Here is a 22,044-nt window from a genome sequence, read left to right on the forward strand (position 1 = left end):
GGTCATCAGGCGCCACTGATAGAAGTGATCGAAACATTTCATCGCAGTCCAGTTACTCTTGCGAGGATGTCGAAGTGAAAAGGGTGTCACGTGGTGGAGAGGTAATAACCGTTTCAGCCTTGACACGAAGAACTCGTTTAGGGGCAACGGAACGCGAAAGGGGTTGACGCTTGAATCGTTCCGCGTCGGAAACATGATCTCGACCGGAAACTACCGACTGCACCGCAATTCTGTAAGCGAGAATCTTGCTAACAAGGTTTCGTCGATCTGATTATTGGATAGTGAATTTCGTTACACGCGATCCGGCGGAGATTCGCGTAAGCGCCAGGTGACCGGGGAAGATTCGTCAGGATCGAATTGTGGATAACGTGATCGTGAAGTGATACTCCCGTAACGACAGCAACGAAGTGGTGGCTCGAACGTGTGTACGCGAGTTAAGCGAAGAATCCAATGAAGAGTTGTGCTCCGTCGCGTGTTACGTGACCTCGACTAACCCTCTCCAACTTTACGCATTAACGATCAAGTACGACAGACCGGATCTGACGCATCGCGAGCTAGAAAATCGTTCCTCGTGTTAATTCTCCAGCCACATTCCTCGAGAGCCACGACCAAACACCACTTCCACCCTGCTCCACTCTTGGAGAACGCGAAGCTTCCGTTCTACTTCACCCTCGAATCTCGAAGCCATCGAAGCACCCTAGAGGAGTACCTCGAAACGCACGAGAGCGTCCAGCAAAAGGATTCGTCCTCGATTCCACACGGACGTGTGTGCACGGTCACTCTCTCTTTCCGTATCTACCACCCACGCACGCAGCCGAGACAGTCCGCGCGTGCGTTTTCGCGTGCTCACGTGCGAACGCTGCCGGTGCAACGTGGTTAGAAAGGACGTAGCGCAGCACAACGCGCACACCAGGCTACGCTGCTCCACCACCGCTTTCTCAGATCGTTCTCCAGGCCCCACGATCTTTCGATCGATCGCCTGCGATCGGATGCCACGAAGAAACGCTCCTACCCTCGATGTGATGTGACGAAGAGTAACAGAATCAGCCGATAAACTTGTCCAACCGTACCAATAGAAACACTTCGTCGTCTCGAACGATCTGATGAACAGGATCTAGCAGTGATCCCACAGCCAACGAACCCAACCATGCATTCCTCGTTCGCGCTGCCGTTTCTGGTGGTGTCGTTGGGCCAGATGGCCCTGTCCTTCGTGCTAGAAGGGTCCGCGACCAGCTACGCCCAGTTCAGGAAATGGAACGCAGGCTTAAACGGCACCCTCGAGTTCGAGTTCAAAACGGAGCAGGGGAACGGTTTGCTGCTCTACACGGACGACGGCGGCACTTACGACTTCTTCGAGGTGAAGCTGGTCGAGAGCGCGCTCAGACTGCGGTACAACCTTGGAGGCGGCGCGCAGATCGTCACCGTTGGCCACGACCTGGGCGACGGCCACTGGCACAAGGTGCAGATCACCAGGTGCAACGAGAACACCACGCTGACGGTGGACGGCGTGAGCGCAGTCTCGACGTCGCGTGGCAAGGAGTTCGAGTTCGGGAAGCTGGCTGGGAACTCGGACGTCTACGTGGGAGGCATGCCCAGCTGGTACAACAGCAAGCTGACGCTGCTCGCGTTGCCAAGCGTGATCTTCGAGCCGAGGTTCAACGGACTGATCAGGAACCTTGTGTACGCGGACGGTGAGAACACGGTGCCCAGGAGGCAGGAGATGAAGAGCAGGGACGCGAAGGTAAACGAGTCACTCTTCTTGGGGGTGGTTGCGAACTTTAGATCGCGATTATCAGGGCGAGGGTTATATTTACTTGTGCGTGGGATGTACGAGAGGCTTGCAGGGTATGAATGAGATCGCAAGGCGTGGGAATAGGGTGAGGGGTGAGATTCATGGGGCGAAGAATGAACGCTTAGCGGCATCGATCGTTTTGCTATTTGATCTATACTATATTAGTTGCATAACGGATCGATGCAGTAGCAGAATCCAGGAATAGTCGGTTATTTTATAGCTTCCCACGTAGCTGGAATATATAATGGATACGTGGAAGCACTGTTTCCGATGGGGAATTCTATTTGGTCTCGTAGAGAAAGTTGTGGGTGAATGTGAACGATTAAAGGTCGAATATCGCTAAAGAAGTTGGGTTCAAATTTTGTTGAATTTCTTTGTAATAAGAAGGAGTCATGTGTTTTGGTTTTTTTCATGATTGTTGCGTGCAATAATGGCAGTGGAGGTCCACGATTTGCGTGTCATTGTCTGGGGGGGATGATTCAACGGTCTCGTTCTCCAAATAATACGTCAAAAATAGTAGGAAGCGACCGATCAATAACCAGAGAGGACAAAGTAGCGCAGCGAATCCCCTAATGGTCAGTTTATTTTTGGTCGTATCTGTGTATTTTTGATTTCGAGGTGAGAATCGTCCACGTTTCGAGCTGAAAAAAGCGTCCTGAGTGTCGCAACTAGTAATAAATGAAATCACAGCTGCGGGATATGCCGCAAGATACTCAACGCAGGCACTAAATATTAAAATCGGCGAACGTGCGCGTCGTGGAGAGAAATTTCATAACTGGTATCGCGACTGGTCCAAGAATTCCTCGCGTTCGCGCGAATCTGGGCCAGCCATTGCCGCTGATGTATTGTTACGCATGCTGTTGAACCCGTTTCGGTGCTTCATAACGCGCGGCTCGTTTCAAAGCGGACGGAGAAGGAGGAGGACGAAAAATGGAAATGGTGTTTTATATTTTTCAACCACCGTTGAGAATTTCCTTCCGCCGTTCCTCGCCCTCGCGCACCTTTGTCATGACGGGGGTAGCTCGCTTGTCGCGTTAAATCAAAGAGCGCGCTGTTTTCTTTCTTCTTCGTTACTCTTCAACGCGCGAACGGTTGCGTAAATCAGCGATAAACTTTTCTCGAGTAATTCAACGTTTAAACTAAGTTTAGCGAGCGCGACTGTCCGAACTGGCCACGGCTTCTTAGACGCGAAAGAAGAAACTGTACATTCTCGAGGGATTTATTCGAACTTCACAGCGTTCGCCGTTTAAAGGCCAGCGTCGAACGTGTACGCGCGGGGTGCTCGTGAAATAATTGCGCGCAGTTTGGAGATTGGATAGCAATTAAATGCTGGTTGTGTACGCGTCAAATTCTTCTCGTTACGAGACGAAACGATAATTAAAATGCGCCTCGCAGAGTTTTTTTTTTGCGCTCTCCAGGTTTTGTACCTGACGCGATGGAACGATAATACGTTCAAGATTACTTGATTATCCTGCGATCGTTAATTGGAACGCTTGGCGAGGGTGCATTGTTCGTCCACGTTCGACTGAAAGCTTTCCAATCATCTGTTTCCGACAAGTGGACGTTAAAGATTCCTCGAATTACTTTTAACGAGGGAACAGTCTACGTTACGATGAAACGTGCGCGATTCGAGAAACGTGAGACGCATCAAACTGTCGAACGATGGCTACTAGAGTATTCCATCATCGTTTTAACCCGTTACAGCGTTACAAGAAAATAACTCGGCTAAATGGTTCATTGTTTTGTCCTCCGTTTCATCCAATTTACTTCAATATCGAGTTTCGCCGTGATATCCATAATGAAGCTGTTATAACTGATGCATATTGGCTATCATTACTAATCCGTTCATCTACGAATAGATTAGTCCGTTACACCCCTCGCGCAAACTCGAGGAACGATTCCATTCCATCCGATTGTCACGGTGTCGACACGTTCAATCTCATACATCTTCCATCGTCATTAATAAGAACCAGACGTTCTACTTTTCGCGGGACAGTCTTGATTTTTAACGATTTTTTACCAATTATTTGCCATGAAAGTTATTGTCGAGGAACTTGCCATTAGTATTAGATAAGTTCATTCTGAACCACTCTGAAAATTTTATTTGTACCCCTATACAGGATAACAAACTGTATTCGCAAATTTTGTATACATAGAAATTAAAGAAAAGTATAATACAGTATAATTTGTTTTTTGATGATAAAATATTGTTGCTCTAGAGAAATGTTTCAATAATGTTACAATAAGACATCATAAGATGTTTCAATCAATATTGTCTAGCTTTAAGAATGTTCAAATTTGGTCACTTCGTTCTTAAAGACAGTATTGTGGGACAAGTTTTCACAGACGTCGACGTTATCGCGAGAATAATTCCTAGAAATGGCAATGTTGTTCCCTTGTTTTGGTTTTTCGAGACGCGTAGCGTCGCGCGTTTCCTTCAGTCAGTGGGACAGCGTCCTTCGTGGAGAACGGATCGCGTAAGTTTGAACTGCTGAAGGTTCGTATCTATTTATTCCACATAACTCCTAATAAATTCTATATCTTCTATCATTACCTTTTATCTTCCTCTTCGAATACAGTATCGTTTATTTACGTCATTCTAAAATCAATATCGCACACAAATATACAATTCGTTTCGCGTAAGCCTCAAAGCTAGCCGTATTTAACAAGACTGACAGATCGTCGATTGTTTTAAAATGAAATGGCGGATAGTGGAACGGGGCAAACAACAATGAATAGAAGTGAAATTCGAGGGCTCTTCTTGTACGAGTTTAAACCAGGTCATAGCGGAGCGGAGGCTTCTCGTAGTGCCTATTAACACTGATTTCAGAAGCGACGTGGTTTCTGAATAAATAATTTTGCGTTGCTCGAACAAGTTTTGTGGAAAATGAACCTCGCGATGTACAAGTGACCAACAACGACTAATAAAAACAGTTAATCGAATCTGATACACAGATGGATAACAGATTATCGTCTTCGCTAAATTTATTTTCGATCGCTCGTCACGATTTCGAATGTTTAAATCGTCTCGTGCGAGCGAACAAATTTTAATAACACGATCGATACGTTAGCTAGAATCACGCGACGTTAAAGCGACGCAACGTGGTAGTTGACAACGTGCGTTACAGCGTTACACTGTTTGATGTAGGATTGCTCGCACGTCTGTTTGATCGTACGACGCGACGTTGTCAACATCCACTGACGTTCCTCGTTTTAATCCTTCAGAGATTGATCTTACAAATTAATACAATCATCGAAACCAACTACAACTTGCACACCTATTCTGCTCATCAAATATCAATAACACTCTAAAAGTAATAAAAAGAACTCGAATACACCAACGATAAGGTTTCAGTATTCACATAGCAGCGATTATTAAATACAATAAAAATGGTCAGCGTCCTATGTATAGTTCATCCACTGTTCTGACATGTGAATGATGTAAGAACATCCACTGACGTTCGTCGTTTTAATCTTGCAGAGATTGATCTTACAAATTAATACAATCATCGAAACCAAATCCTACTCACCAAATATCAATAACACAACGATAAGGTTACAATATTCACATAGCAGCGATTATAAAATACAATAAAAATGATCAGCGTCATATCTAGAGTTCATCCACTGTTCTGACATGTGAAAAATCCCGTAGAACGATCGAGGATTCCTAGCCAAGTTCCAACGTCCACGTAAGCCGCTCTCGTACACGAACGAAACACCAGGGATGAATGTAATCTGGAGCGTTCTGAACGAGGTCTCAGCGAGGGTATCCAAGGGATGAAACCGGGGTAAATACAATTTCTGGCACGTCGATAAATCCAAGTCGTCCGCGTGCATTGCGGCCGGGCATTCGTCGCGTTCTGATCCAGGGTGGACGATAACGTCGCGTCGCTCGAATTATATCGCGGCGCGCTGGCCAGCCAAGGAACAGCAGGCCAGCCGGTTGCTTCTCTGACGGATATCTACGATTTGTCTCCTTATCTAATCGTTCGCAGATACGCCCGTTATGCTTGGTCGCCGGCAAACGAGCAGCGTCGTTAAAATTCGCACGGTTCAGCGTTAATAACGAACGAGAGTGGACGCATTCTTGGCATCCGGCCATCGACGAGAAATGTGAACCGGCGCAGCGGAGGTTCAACGGCCGATTTTCTTTCGGGGGAACCATCTCCTTTTTTTCTCGCGTCGATTGCTTGGACGCCAATGAACTTTCGTCGCACTGGCGAGCTTCCATTTTACGGCACCAGCAGCACCGTGTGTTGATAATGGCGTGTACCCTTGCTTGGAAACTGACTGTGTCGCGTTCGAATTTAATTTCGCCCGTGCTCGCGCGAAGGAAGAAACCAGGACGCGTCTCGTGGATTCCTTTGCGATCTTGTGAGAAGAATTATCGCCAAAACTTGGCAAGATTTGCGTCTCATAGATCGTTCTGACGTTCATTTAACGTGTAACGTGGTAGCAGAATCTAGCTTCGAGTATCGTGCAACGAAGGCGAACACAGAGATCAGGATCAATGATGTAATTTAATTGTGGAAGATAGCGAAGGGGAGGTTGCTAGCAGATTATGGGTCACGATTAGAATAATAGAAACCCGCGATGCAACGCGGGAGCTTCGTCGAGCGGGACCAGGAAATTTGCAGTCCCGTTATTTTCCCAGTAAACTAGCAACCTGGTCGTTCTCGAAGTTGCACTCGACGGGGGGACTTCAGCAAACTGCGCGAGCGGATCGTAGACGCGAGAGATGGACGAAACTGGTAGCAATTTATCGGCGAACGTTAATATTATTGCTTCGATGGTGAATAGGGACGCGTACGGACTGATTATCTCACGTTCTACCCCCGTTAGAGACAGAAACGTTATTCTACGACCAGTATAAATATACTTGCCGCGGGTGGAGCAATTGCACGCACAAAGCTGTTATTCCGGCTGTTTTAGCGCGAGTTACACCGCGTCTACGCGAGGGTGCAGTCGTTCAAAGGGGTGAATACGCGAGCAGAAAGACAGACTCGTTATCAACCTCGAGAGAAACTGATGAACGTTTCTACAGCGTTTCTAGAGACACTATTTCTACATTTTTCCCTTCAGAATTTCTCCTAGAATCAATAAAATTTAAATATATCCACGTCAAGCGATACTCTAAGCGATTGCAACCACAAGTTGAATCGAATATACTCGTCGACAAACGTCGTCGATTAATTACACAATGCCTCGCGTAATGTCTTGCATAACCGTCTCTGTACATATAACCGTTTCGTCGTCGTGTATCATAACCAGTATACGTACGAATAACCCAGCTCGATGCATTTCTGTAATAAATGCAAGATCACGAACGCGATAAGTGGCGTACGCAACAGAGAGAGAAAAAAAGGAGAACGCTCGTGTGTACAACCGTCGAATACAGGTTTTAGAGCAACTTGCCAGGCAATAAATCACGCGGGTCAGTAAAACTCTCGAGCTTATCGTTTATCCGCCTTAATATCCGGGTTTTACAACATCTTAATAGCGGAAGATTGAATCCGAGGCTTGATCGTGTTCGATCCGAATATTCATTGAGTCCGCGCCGCGAAAGAAAGCCGGCTTTCATCCTCGAGTTTCCCTCGGGATAGACCTCCTCCTTCTCCTCGTAACCGTGTGCGCGCGCGCGCGTTTATTATTTCGCGACGATAACGGTTTATTATACGACGCGACGCGATAACCAGCGGACATGTTAACGCGTGCGTTCGCGACAAGCCCATCAATTACGCCTCGCTTCGAGCCGGGTTCCTCGAGTTTTCAATCCGCCAGTATCGAACGGGACGGTGTTTCATTCGCGTGGGATCGAAAGAAACGGGAAAAGACGATAAGCGTGATTAATAGACGAGAAAAGGATATCGTTGCTGGAAAGATAAGTCCAGTGCCACGCCACCGTTCGACGTTGACTGATCGCCATTGGATTAATCGACGGCGATGCCCTCGCGAAACTTAGTTCATTTTTCGACACGCAGCAATCAGCTGCGTTACGATATAATTATTCTGGTTCTCGTCTTAGTTTTGGATTGATTTCTCTAATCTGTTAGAAGAGATGTTGCTCTGAGAGTGCTCGCGTTCTCCACTTTAGCGGATGATCTTGAGGAACGCGCGTTGGTACCAACATGGCGGCGTTTACTATCGCTGACGATCGAAATCTCGATGCACGATGGTTTTAATTATCTTGCTTTTGGTTTTTGTACATTTTATCTTATCGCAAATCGATACAAATTTATCTTTCCTGTTCTGCGAAAGAATAATTGAGATAAATTGCTGCTAAAAATATTCTTCATGTCGCTGGTTGCCAAATATTTTCTCCAAAGCTACGCTCGTCCGCGGGACCAATCGCATTTGTTAATTCTCAAAAAGCGACGACTTCGACCTCGTGATCCGTTCCGCGAGACGCACGCGTCAAATCGGAAACGACGTGGCCGCGTTTCTACGCGAACTACTGACAGCGACTATAATCTACAATACAGACTTTATACGAGGAAACTTTTTATCCCCGTGGACGAAGCATTTCCCCCGTCACGATCGATTAAAACGACATTTTTCCACCGTGCGTTCCCCCCATTTCGAAACGCATCCTAAATTCGTTCATTCACTCGCGCACCACCCCCTCTGGTATCGAAATTTCGATCACGTTTTCCACGCTCGCAGTCGAGTCCCCCTTTAAACGCCAAGATGCAGAGGAGAGTTAGAAATCGCCAGAGCCGCGAGAGAGCGACGGAAATTCGATCAATATTATAATCCTCGACGCGCACAACCGGGTGCGTTTCAATTACTGGCGTTGTGTGCAGGCCAACGTGTTACACTGTGAATTAACAGCCAGCGACCTACATAACTGTCCCAAATGCATATAAGAAAACGCAAACACATTTATCAATCGGTTCGATGGTAAATCTCGCGCGCATCCCACGATACGCGGCTGTGCACGGACGCGCTATTGATCGACGCATAATCTACGAATCCATCCATCATAGTCCACTCGTTGATAGATCGTGGGCTATGTTATCCGTCGCGGTGACAGCGATAGCGGTGTACCCATTACCAGGCTGCGATTTTTTAATGCGAATATTTTCATTTCACGCGGGGAAATTATCAGCGACGATAGCCCGAGCGAGCCGCTCGACTGGGGCGGTTTTAAGAGCAGGGGTGAAAAGGCGCGGCGAAACGGGTCCGCGATTTATCTGCGATTAATAACGCTTGAAACATCTAATTACCAGACGCGCTGCGAGTGACGTTAATTAAGTTGTACGATTATGCTCCATCGTATTTGCGCGCGTAGTCTGGCGAAGAAGTGCGCCAGTTTTTCGATGGTTTTTTTTTTGCTTCCTTTAGATCGTTGGAGGGTTGTTCGATTAATCGTGGATTTTTAAATTTGTTTTTAGCAGAGAATGATTAGAAATGGTTGTAATTGTGGACTTGTTGAATGATCGAGATGGAACTGATTTTAAATAAGTACTCGATAAGTTACTTTTTGAAGAGTTCTGTGCATGATGTGGATGGATCTTGGGTATCTGCGATCTGTGAGATTATCGAGGACGTGGAGCATGTTAATTATACAACTTGTCGGAGAATTCGACAGAAATTTGATTAAAAAAAATGGAACATTTTGTTGGAGATGGTATTTGAGAAATAAGATTAATTTTTGGTTAGAACGTTCTAATACGATCGAAGATAGAAATTTGACAGGGTTCCATTAACTGAGACGAGAATAATCACTTCTCTCGCGTGTTAATCGATACGTTTTCTCGATCACGTTTGAACACCCTCGAACAAGCGAACGAAAATACAGGGTAAGTGGACGGAAGCATTAGCAAAGCTGGCCAGCTGAGGGTGCACGACACGCGTTGCGTGCTTTGTTCGTGCGTAAAATTGAACGATAAATACCTTATCCTGCTCAGTTAATAACGCGTAGAGTAACAAATTCGAACGTTTCTACGATTTTCCGGCATTTCTTTCAAACGACAAGGGTTTCAAACGCGAACCTGTTCGAATTAACCTGTGCCATCGCGCTCGTTCCATTAACTCGTATAAAAGTATAATTACCGAACTTGTTCGCCACGTTTCACGGTGTTTAATCGATTAAAATAACAAAAGAAATAATTAACGAACGAACGGATATTTTATACGTTGAAACGTGTCGCCCCATTCACTGTTTACGAATATTTAATGTGCAATAATTGCTGAATTATTCTCGCATCTTTTTTGTATCGACGCGCGAAGTTATTCGAGAACGTCTACGCGTTCTAAATGGAAATCCCATTACCGCGAACGTAAATTGAAAATGTTTGCTTCGACTAATGCCACAAACACGTTGTTTCTCATTTTATAACGTTCGAATTCCTGCGCGCATATTTATCGATTAGCGCAGTGTATTTAGAATTCAAATATTTTATACAAACAGGAAATCGAACGTACAGTATTAAGTCTCTATTGTCGATGCGTCTGTTGTTCGAAAGTAATTTGAATATTTTTCATTTGTTCTTCGACCAGAGTTGTATTAAATCTTAACGCGTTAAACGTTACGTCGGTCTCGGAGGATCGACGTTAAACTTTCTGTTTAGGAAGCGGCGACGGTCTTCGGGGATCACTTTTGTTTGCACACTGGCGCGTTTTCTGTTCGCTTAAATGAAAAGTAAAAACAAAATTAGCTACTCGTTCAACGTGAAGTGAAGGAAGACCGCCTTCATTTTCCAACTTGCGAGTCGTTTCAAATATTTACGGCAACGTCGCTATTAATATTTAGAATCCCGCCAAATACGAAATGCAATAATGCCATTACACGTATCACGTTTTAGAGTTCGTCGAAATATTAAAAACTGGCAGCTTTATTAAAAGAAATCGAGGCGCTCGATATTATTCGACTCTCTACCTCCACGATCATTTTCCATCAATTTTTATCGACGTACAATTCGAACTCTTAAGACAGAAATATCGAGAAGTGTCTTGCGCTAAATTGACAGGCTGCAGCTCTAAGACCACTCGAAAGTACAGATTTAATTTGAACGATGCTTCGCGATGAAATGGCGGCTTAAAATTTTAATCCCAAACGCTGCCAGCATCACGGATTACTCGCTACGATATTAAGGAAACTAGTAATGCATTTTGATACTCAATTATTCACGTCGAGTAAGTAAGCGATTCGATACAATCTCAGTCTTATTATTATTGCAAATGATGCTCGAGCATTCCTGGGAGAAATTCTGGAGAGTGCTGCTAAAAGCCAGGCTCGTACCACGATGAAGAGCAATAACGAAAATTACGTTGAGCTTCTGAAAATTCGCGGAGCACGTCTTCATCGATGTTAAAAGTTCACGAAACAGTTGGACGTGTAAAACTATCCTACATAACCACTCGTAGGCACCCTAATCGCCCTGATCTTGCAAAACTTCCAAAGGTATTCTTTCTTCACTTTATTTAATTCTTCTTATTTCGCAACTGCTTTTATCAGTTCACATTGTAATAGAAAATATCGTTCATTTTACTTAATATTTCCATCGACCACCCCAAGCTCGTCGCCAGTCGCACCCTCAGGTGAAATCGCACCCCTCGCTTGGCTCGAGGAACGCGCAGGTCCGTGCATCAGAATTGAAAGCCACGCGAACAGTATAAATTACCGTTCAACGGAATCCTTCCATCAAATCGTAATTCGCGTCGTACAGTTTGCTCTCGAATTCATCGAATCAATTTAGCCAGCTCCGTTCGATCGACGCGAACGCCCCCGAGAAAATTCATCCCCCTCGACGGAGTCGATTTCCGCGCGCGATACTTTCGCGTGTGTGTTTTACGCACGTGTCCATTGTCCTGGACGAAGTAATGGGGCTGCTTGTTTCGCGAAGCCTTTATAACGTTATAGCCTCAAGTATTCATCGTTTGTCAGGGACCTGGGCGGTATAACAGACCGAGAAGATTAATGCCCGCGTTATTGTTATTATTTCCCGTCGATGAACTCGAGCGGCTTAACCCATTCGGTGTTTTCGCCTGGCTGCTCGAGTTTCTTTCTCTCGAATCTGTATTTCAACGATACACCGTCGACAGAGATGATAATGGAATTATTATATCGCGGACGTGTCGAAAGATTTCCCATTGTTCGACCAAATGAACGTAGAAGGGAGAATTATTGTTCCTCTGTTCGCAACGAGGCACAGCAGAAATTAATTATTCTGAAATAAGACTGGCAAGATCGAGTCGTAAATTACACGAGCGAAGTATAAAGCGTTTTGGATATAAGAAAGAACGAAACGTTTCGACAGAGAGCTACAGTTTTCTCGCGAGTATGCCTTTTCAACAGCCGCGACACTGTTTCGTCTAAGACGCAACGGGGGTAGTCTGACGTCAATTCTTTTTGGGGTCAGAGGTGCTGCGACGTTGAAGGTCTGCGCATTTTCTGACCCATATTGTATACAAAAAGTCACGTCGATGTGGATACGTACAAACTCTCGATGGTTCGAGTCGTTTGAAGCCAGTATAAACGATTCGAACAATATCACCCCTACCAAAATTAACAATCGAGGCAAGTCTTCAATTATGACACTATAATTGTATTTCCACGCGTCAAAAATAAAAGAACAATTAGCAACCTCCAATTAACTATACATAGTCTCCACATCTGGCATAGAAATTACAGAAAAAAAACCTGAGCTATAGAAAAAAAATACAAATTTTATTATTCTTGCTTCCATATTCGTTATCCTTCGTTAAGCGTCGTTAAAGGGGTGCAGCAGTGAAATTAAAAGTATGTGAACCAATTCTGTCAATGCTTTGAGGCAAGAACTTTACGACGAAAGGAAATAATCGTAGCTGGCGAGTCGGAAGGACTAATTAAATTTACCAGAGAGAGCAACCTCTGTCAGTCGACGAGAATGTTCCTCGCGAGTTGCAGAACCCCGCGAAAGTCTCGTCGCCGCGAAGAAGCTGAAATTTGGTTTGTCATTATCAGAAGCAATCTCCTAGCGATTCAATTAGAAATCGGGGCATCGTGGCTGCGCTGCTCGCGAAGGGATGCGTTCGCGTTTTAATGCGTGCATCGGCCTGGCTGCGAGGCGTCCTCGATTTCCATTGGCCTGTCTGAGTGGCGATTCAGGACAAGCAGAATCGCGGAACACCGATGCGCTTCTTAATCGATTACGCGTCAACCCTTCGCCCACCCTCTTTCTGCTCGTACGCGCGGCATAACAACGGTCTACCCAGGAAATACAGTTTTCCTTCCCATTCGAGTCGTGGAAAACGCGATCAATGATTCATTACTTGGTTGTTGATTAACTCGAGCAGCGGCGTGCAAATGTTCGAGTGCGTTAACGTCACTGGTAATTGAACGTGCGTTTATTTGAATTATTTCATTCCGCGGTCAATGAGCGCGGTATTTATTGTTTCGAAAGTTAGCAGTATAAATGTACACGAGTGCACGCGTTGTGCTCTTTAAATTCCTTGGTTCAACTCTATGAACCCCAATCTAATTTTATAATTATTTTCAAGCTGAATCCATGAGTTGCTTTCGCATCTTAAATCCCTACAATCTTCAGAAAATACTATAGTATTACTTGTAATGATCGTTACAAATGCAACGGTTGTTAATCTTCTATAGTTTAAGAATTTCTCAGTTTAACTTCGAAAGTAGGAATTCAAATAAAAGTACGTCTCTATCGAAATACTCAAAATTCTCTCCATCGTTACTTAGCAAAACGTTTCGCGAAATTTATCCACGACGAATGTCCTCCTAAGGGTGTCCATTGAACCCCAAAAAGAGGAGTTTCGAAAATACTATAGTATTACTTGCGAAGATGTTATAACAAATGCAATGGTTGTTAATCTTCTATAGTTGAAGAATTTCTCAATTTAACTTCAAAAGTAAGAATTCAAATTGCATCGTTACTTGGCAAAACGTTTCGCGAAACTCATCCCCGACAAACGTCATCTTAAGGGTGTCCATTGAACCCCAAAAAGAGTGGGAGTTTCGAACAGCCGCGCACAGTGCCTCCTCCTAGCCAGACGAGTTACGAGCGTCGGAGAAACGATGCTCGTTTTTGTCGTAAGATCCACGAACAGAGCAGACCGCGGAAGAGCGAGAGCGTTTCTCGCTTCCGGCGAAATTCTCGCCATATTCCCAGGGCATGGTACTTCCGGATCCGTGCAGCTCTCCCTCCAACCCTTTGCTCCCTTCGAGGGACGATCCAAACACGCCCATTCCGCGATTAACCTGCTCCCTTTTGTCCAAGACGTACAACACGAGCCCAATAAAGTACGAATGGTGTCCCTTACAGTGTGGCCTATTAGTCTGAAGGGCGCTGGCTTCTTTGGCACACGTTCGACTATCACAAAAAATAATAGTTACCAACTCCACGCTGCTGAAGATACAATACCTTTGTATAGTTGCGTTTACGAGTGTCATTCGTCTAATTATTCAAATATTATATTTTTATGTTCGTTAGTAATGAGAGAAGTTGTGAAGTTTCATTTTGAGTCTGTCAGAAGTGGGCAGTACCAATTTATCCGCGAACTTTACGTTGTTAGTTAACGTACGATCAATTCCTGCTGTTATTGCGCGTCGTTTGTTACTCTTTTCGCTGAAGTAACTTGGAAGAAGTTCGCTTCTTTCGCTTTTTCCGCTCTCGATATCCATGCTTCACAGGAAGTCGAGATAAAAATTAGCCTGGAACGATTCTCGAAGAACAAGAATCTTCCGCGGAAGACCCCGAGGGAAAGTTTCTCCCCGACAAGGGGCACGATAACCGTAGCCAAGAGGTGGAGTCTCGATACTTTCCGAAGTGGGCGGTCAATTAGTAGTTAGTCAGCCAGACAGTTAGCTGTCGATCGTGAAATAGAATCATTGCACTTCGAAAGTCGGTTTTAGATGCAATCAGGCTTCGAATGCTGGCCGGTTAAGACGCTCGTCCTGCAAAGTGCCCGGGCTTTAATCGCCCCAACCCACCGGTTAGATACAAAACTTGGAACAGTCAGAGACAAATGTTAATTAATCGCGACAGAGGTTCCTTTGTCAGCTGTTAACCCGTTCAGAGCCGCGAAGCCGTATATGAGTGGCGGAAAGTTGCTCGTCGCATGCTGCGAGCTCGTTTAGGGGCGCGCTGCGCGCTCGTGAACATTGGTCAGACACCGTTTATATAATGTAACAATTCACTGTTGTATCTCGCGTACGGCAGATGACTTCTCGATTGATTCTTTCTATTTTTTTATGTACGAGAAATGAAGAATTTATTCAGGCAAAATTAAGGAAAATTGGCGAACACGTCTTCTGTTAATTATTTCTAATGTTTTATGTTGACATTGAAATATACGAGCGACGTCTTCTTTCGATTGAAGATTCTCTACGTAATCACCATAAGATATGCCATCAATTATTAATATAAAACAAGTCAGAGTTCATGATGGACGCACAACGACCCATTCTTCCTTCAACCAGGAAGTAATACGAAACTTGCGTTCCGTAATATGCATGGAAACCTGGTAAACAAACACGTAGATTCTCGAGAAGAAGCGTCACAGTCTTTCGATTGAAAATTCACCTCTGTCCTCGAGAGGAGGCAAGATCAAGAGCACGCGTGTGTTCGCGTTTCGTAATGGCGAACGAGCGCGTCCACCCTTCGTTCGAAACTTTCGAAAGCTCCCGCCATTCGTTTCGAAATTTCAGCGTTCGATTAAAATCGTCGTCGAGAAATCAACGAGCTCGCGACTTTCGTGGCACGAGAATAATAAAGTCTCTTGGAACGTGTACACACTCGCATAGCTGATGGCGCGGTTGCAAATGTACTCTCGTGGGGGGTGGAAGAGGGAAAAATTGCACGCGCGGAGCGTTTCCACTGCGCGAAATGCTTTTCACGACATTCTCGTGTCTCGCGTTCGGGACAGCAATTTTATAGGTGAAATACAGGGGAAATATTTTCTCATCGTCAAAACAGATGACAAATGTCTGCGCCAAAGCGCGCGTGGAAACCGTGTGCGGTTGCAGATCGATTTTGCGAAGCTGTGATTGTCGAGCAGCCTAGAAAGAAAGTCTTCTTCTATCATTTATGAATACCATTTTCTCGTATTTCCTTGGAAAGTTCTTAATTCTATCATAGATACTCGTATCGATCCTTGAAATAGTGTCAATTAACGCAGACCATTTGATTAGCGAATTTGTGCGAGCAATCGCTTTAGAATCGTGCTAAAAGTATTTTTAGAAGGATATTTGTCGAATTATCGATCATGTAGCGTTGAAGAGGAACATTGAACCTTCCAAAAATAAGAACGAAGACATAGAATTGAAAATGTAGAATTAATATTCAAGTGACGCGATAAATACCTTCTGCAAACATCTATCTCATAGATATTCATCCTAATAATACTTCTTAAATATCCAAAACTTAAACCTGATCTGTTCCCTCGAAAAAAGGAAAGGAAACATTTCTATCTTTCGTTTGCTCAACTACGTACCAGCTGAACCGAAGAGTTGCGCCAAGAAAATACCTCTGTCCGCCATCACGGCGCTCTTTTATGAATTATCTCTATCGAATCGCTGAATAATTCAACGCTGTTTACAGAGTGGAACTATCAGCTCTGATCGAAGTTCGCGTGGAAGTTCGCGGGGAGCGTTAAAGTTCGTCTCGAGGAGCGCGAGCTGCCTGCAAAGGGATGAGAAGCTCGAAAAACGCGCGTCGCTCGCGCCTCAATCCGAGCTCGTTTTAGAATATTTATCGCTACCGAACTACCCTGAGCCGGGTGCAGCTTTTACAGGCCTTGGATGTGTCCAGGAAGCGTCGTCAGCCACGCGTTATCGCCGTCACCGTTGTTTGCCGGCGAACGAGATTTCCCGGGATCTTCGTTTTAACTCGGCGGAGGAGTTCGCCAAAGTCAACTTCCGGCGGGGCTCGCGGAAGTCGAGCCAATGTTGTCCTTGGACGGTGACTTGCAATTTTCTTCAATAAGCGCTCTTCTCTCTCCTGCTCCTTTGTATCTGCTTCTATTATTTCCACGTCTCCTTCAGCTGTGGCTGCCACTTCGTTAATAAGTCTCGATTCGATACAAAAGTGGTCATAAATGTTTCATCGGGTTCGAGATACTTTGGCAATTTTACTTTGGAAGAAATCTTCTTTCTTGGTGCAAACGTCGAACCACAAATTATCGCATATATGACATTTTCTATAAAATAAGTGAAAGCAACTGCTTTCTTATAACTAATTTCTAGATATAAATAGTAATTAGCGGAAAATTTAATGGTATCAAAGGACCATAAGCGAGATGCGAACAATAGTTTTGCTGCAAGATTATCTACATGCCACGATAATGTTATTCAGAAAGTTCTACGTCGATTACGAAACAATTCCCCGGAAACAAAAATCGAAACCACGAACCATTTTATCAGCAGCATAAAAATCGAACGCAACGCGTCCGTCGAAGCCAGTTCCAGCGAGGTGCCATTTCTAAATCCGCCATTTGCCGTGGCGACGATTCAATATTTTGTTTACCCTGTCCCCTTTTTAAAGAGGAAGGAAAATAAAAGGAACTCGGAGGCACGAACGGACACGGTGTCCGTTCGGATTACGAGACGACCCGTGGGATAGTCGAGCAACGACCAATCCAGCCGGGGGTCTCGTCCTCCGCTCGAGAAGAGGAGGACGACGGAGCCGGAAGCTGCGACTCGCGACAGCGGGTACGTACGAGTGGGGACGGTCGAAAGAAAATGTGCAGAAGTGGAAGAGTCTGGTCTCGACTGGCATCGAGTCTCCTTTCAAACGATACCTTATACCCTCGACTAGCGGAGCCTTTCGTTTCTTACACCCCCAACTCGAGTCTCTTTTCCGCGTTCTTCTCGCCGCCGGCAGCCTGGCTTCCACTCAGCGTCGACATAATAGGAATTTAATACCGTGGCTTCGATAGCGATACGGAACAGCGAGGAGACCTCGACACCAGCGGCGTCGCGATTATTTATAAACCATTGATTTCTTCGCCGTCCGATACACGACGCGGTTCCCTCCCCGTAACCACCCCCAGTTGGACATTTATACGTTTCGCCTCGACGCTGGGCGCCCGTCTCGCGTTGGTTAGCCTCGCGTTCCCCTCGTCGTTCTCTGCTGGTTCGAAGACGGCGACAACGGCGACATTTGTGTTGCTGCAGCTGTCTCGAGGATTTTGAACGTTACTGCGGCACCGTGGCTCGGCTCCCCGGAGAAATTCGATAAATTCGAGAGCCTCGAAGCTCTCCCGGTGCTCGATCGCGTAATTTGACGTGAGAAAGGCGAGAGGGGGTGGAAAAATGAGGAGCGATGCCGATATCGACATTCTTGGGAACGCGTGCAGAAACCGGCGGCTCGTCTTGGTATTAGCTCTGTAAATCCCGAAATATTCGAGCGCGTACCCTGGTATCGCGCACGTCGAGCTTTAATTCCGAAGACGCGGCCCGCGCGTCCCGGATTCCTCGTTACATATTTTACAGCTGACTTGGAACCGTTCGCAGCGTAACTCGCGTTGGAAATTTATAAAATACACTCGCAAGCTTTGGGGTAACACGCGGATGTTTTCGTACGAATATATTTTTTTAACAACTTAGCGACATCTATATTAACCGATCCAGGGTAAGTACGCGAATAATCCTGCAGAATTTCAAATTTAAATCGACAACAAGTACCACCAAACTCTTAATTAACACCGTTGATCCTACTTAATGAAAATCGACATCGCTTCGCAGAGTTGACGCTACAAAATCGAGCGATCGACTCGAACGAGGACTACAGGAAGCTCCTCGGGCGACGAGCAATCGCTCCTCTGTTCTCCTTTTTTCTTCCCTTTCCTCGCAAAGGATTTACGGTCGTTAGACGATGCGGCGGTTTCTTATTCTCCCTTGGTTGGATCCTGAAAAAAAGGCTTCGACCATCGATGATGAAGTCGTCCCACGAGCTTTATCCTCGAAGGGTAGACGGTCCGTCGAGGGGACTTGAGAACACCCACCCCCTCCTCGAACCCTCGCCATCCTGCTTCTCGAGCGACCTTACCGGAAGGGAGGAACGTGGGTTTATCTTCGATCGTACTTTCGCGCCGCTGCGGTCTCGTTTGCGCAAAGTCGAGCGAGATAATCGATACGTCTTCGTCCACCCCCGCCACCTGGAGCACTCTGGATGCTATTCCTTTCTTCCTCCTCCGCCGTTGCCCTTTCGCGTCCTCTCGCTACTCCTTTTTATCGAGTCACCTGCACCCGGCTGCTCTGACGATCTCTCTTGTTTGCTCGCCGATTCCGGTCTTCTTTCGAACTTCGTTGTCCAAACATCGGCTTGTAATTGTACTCTGAGTGGTGGGCTCGCTTCGAGTGCAGTTGGCGGAGATCCTCGCGGCTCCTGCGAGCGGCTGCGTTGCTCGTTTGCGTCCTCGACGAACTTCTCGATGCACCTGTAAATAACGAACTGTTGCGGATTTTCGAAATTGTGAACATGGAATTTTTGCGTTGAGAATGTTGCGGTTGTAGACTCTTCGTGGACTGACACGTGATTATCGATACTGTAAAATTTCGAAAACAGCTCTTTTGTATAGATATCGAGCTATATAATGGTTTACGACGAAATACTCGAGATTTTCGCGGTCTATTTGCGTTTTGCTGCGAGCAATTTTCATGTACACAGAGCGCTTCACCGTCGACAGCGAACCATAAATACAAAGTACCAACGCGAACCATAAATTTTTCGCGAACACGGTTCAAGATATTCGCGTTTTCCAAAAGAACGCGAGCATCTCCGTAGAAAACGGCTCAGTCTCGTGGGTATTGCAAACCCACGCGCAGCTTGTCTCCGCGAGCTGTTGTACAAGCTTCGCCATAAACTTGACCCAATCGTGAAACAAAGAATCGCGTGTTCGAGTAAACGAGCCCTGTACGATATAATGAGAATGAAGATGAAGAAAGATGAGAGAAGAAATACTGGTCGAGTGTTTCTTTCTTTCTTCTTCTTCTTCTTTCGCATTGACCCAGAGAACGTGCCGCGACGAGCGTCGAAAGCAAATGTTTGGAAAGGATAAAACGCGGCGGGGGCAGAGCTTAGTCCCGTTGAATCGCTCGTCCAGGCTCTCTGTTGGAACGTAAACTTAATAATCGGGATATCGCGAAAGGCCACGGGAGCAGTCCGAAACGTGGCAATCACGAGTTTCATATTCGACGGCCGCCGGTCCATAAACCACAAATATCAACGGGGGTCGCTCGTAAACTATGAGCTTCCTACGAAACGGAATGCACGATTTCTCCTGCCGCGATAGAGACCTCTTAAACACGTACACGAGCGACTCTCTGCGTTGATTCCCGAGTACTTGACTTATTTCGCCTCGAAATGGCACGTCATTCGACCGCTTTAAGTAGAAACACGTCCGTGGAAATGATCGTGAATCGCCAAGCTGAGATCGCGTTGCATAGATGTTAGCAATCTCGCGTTATTGCGAAATGACGGCGTTGGAGGTTAGTGTGCGATGGTAAAATAAGGAAACGAGGATACGTAGAACTAGTTCATCGTCTGCTGGTTAGTCCCGAATCTTTGAGAAACACAGTGCATTTAAAAGTACCGTTTTTTAGACGAATAGTAAATATGGTCTTCGAATAGCACCACTGTATCAATTTATAGCCACCAATGGCATTTTTGTGGCGTTATTGTGTACCTAAGTACCTGCTGTTACACGCTATAATGTTTACCGAACTACCAAATGCATTTGTACTTCTAAGAAGATGGTCACGATTGCGTGAATCATGATTACGGCAAAAAAGTAGGTAATGTATTCGTGACGACTGGAATAGGTGCAATCTGGCACAGTTATTGAGTCACTTGACAATATGACCTCTTAAAAAGTGTGTATAGTGTATAGAACGTCCTCGTTCCCGCGGACGGTAATGGCCGATCGTAAATATCGGGACGCGTGTAATACAAATGACCATTTTTATCTTGAGACCCGGTCTTTCTTTACTTACGATCTTTCTATGAAGTTACACCACGTTTTTCACTTCTATATCGTATTAATTTGTTTCTGCGATACTTGCAACACAATAGAACTCAGAAACGATCATTTTTACAAATGGCACCTTTTCGTTTGATCAAAAAATGGTAAATTATTTCAAAGAAACAAATTGGTATTTTAATAGGCATATAAATAAATTTCTTTATTATTTTATTATTATATTCTATTATTATAATATTAGCTTTGTTAGTTTTCATTTCGGATAAATAAGGCAAATTTGTTACAGCCTGATAAAATACAATAATTCCTGCGCTTGAGAATGGAAGGAAATTATTGAGAAACGAGATAACCACAGCGATCATTATGACACGCGATAATGAACCACTAAATTTATTCGGAACAAGCTGAAATTATGACGGCGAAGTTTTGATGGCGCGGCAATATTTAACTGGAATCGAATTAGAAAAGTTCGAATGGTAATTAACAACAGTTTAGAGAGAGTTCAACGTAGCAAAGTGAATCGTTTAAGATTCGTATTATACATATTTCCATATCAATTACTTAATTGTATTCCAAATTCCACTTCATTCGCTCCAACTAATTCGATTCCAACAAATTTTTTTTTTCGATTCCAAAGAAAGGACAAGGATTGAAGCATTCGCGTGGCTGACTAAATGCCAAACAAGGGTTCACTGAAAAGAACGGGACGGTCCAGAATTTGTGCACGAAAACGTCTCGTCTACAAACGCGAGAGGGTTAATCCGGCGTTTGACTCGGCGATGGAATTCGGCCAAGTCTCCTTCGTCTAACGGGGCGAGCTTTGCGTTTGCCCCGGCGGTTGAATTTTCAAAACAAAAAGAACCGCCGGACGCGAATCTTGTAAGCGGATTTCCGAAATCCACGCTCTGCGAGGGCGAATTGAAACGGGGCCATTTTTCGCGACGGAATTAAATCGCTCGTACGAAGACGAAAGTTTCTGATAAACCGGGACGCGACACTATTGTTTTAAATAATCCTTCCGATGGAAGGATTGCCTGCGCGCGGATTACACTTGCGGAACCCTGTTAGTTCGCCTCAGTCATGTTACGTCATCGAACATGGTGACATAACCTCCATTCTGATGAATTTCGTTCGTCAGACAATCTTCTCGATGACAGCGATACAATTTTGGTACAACGTAGATCTAAATGTTTTCTAAATAGTTCTGAAAGAGGTGGTTGTTCTGGCTTTTGGAACCACTGTTCAGAGTTTCTGCAAAATACTGCTGAAGATTGTACAGAAAGAAATGTGACATCATTGTTATGATGTGTGCCATTTTTTAC

General features: G+C 45.1%; 1 protein-coding gene across 9 annotated transcripts in view; it reads left to right on the plus strand.

The window, feature by feature from the left end:
• Positions 1-1,088: 1,088 nt before the first annotated feature.
• The window catches only part of Nrx-1 (neurexin 1), a 345,279-nt gene continuing 324,323 nt past the window's right edge, over positions 1,089-22,044 (plus strand). For all 9 annotated transcript variants that reach the window (XM_076893320.1, XM_076893321.1, XM_076893322.1 and 6 more), the window contains exon 1: positions 1,089-1,741. In XM_076893320.1, the coding sequence (XP_076749435.1) occupies positions 1,148-1,741 (594 nt within the window). In that variant the 5' untranslated portion in view covers positions 1,089-1,147. The remainder of the gene's footprint in view (positions 1,742-22,044) is intronic.

This window comes from Xylocopa sonorina, chromosome 4 (assembly GCF_050948175.1).
Source record: "Xylocopa sonorina isolate GNS202 chromosome 4, iyXylSono1_principal, whole genome shotgun sequence".
Taxonomy (NCBI): Eukaryota; Metazoa; Arthropoda; class Insecta; order Hymenoptera; family Apidae; genus Xylocopa; species Xylocopa sonorina.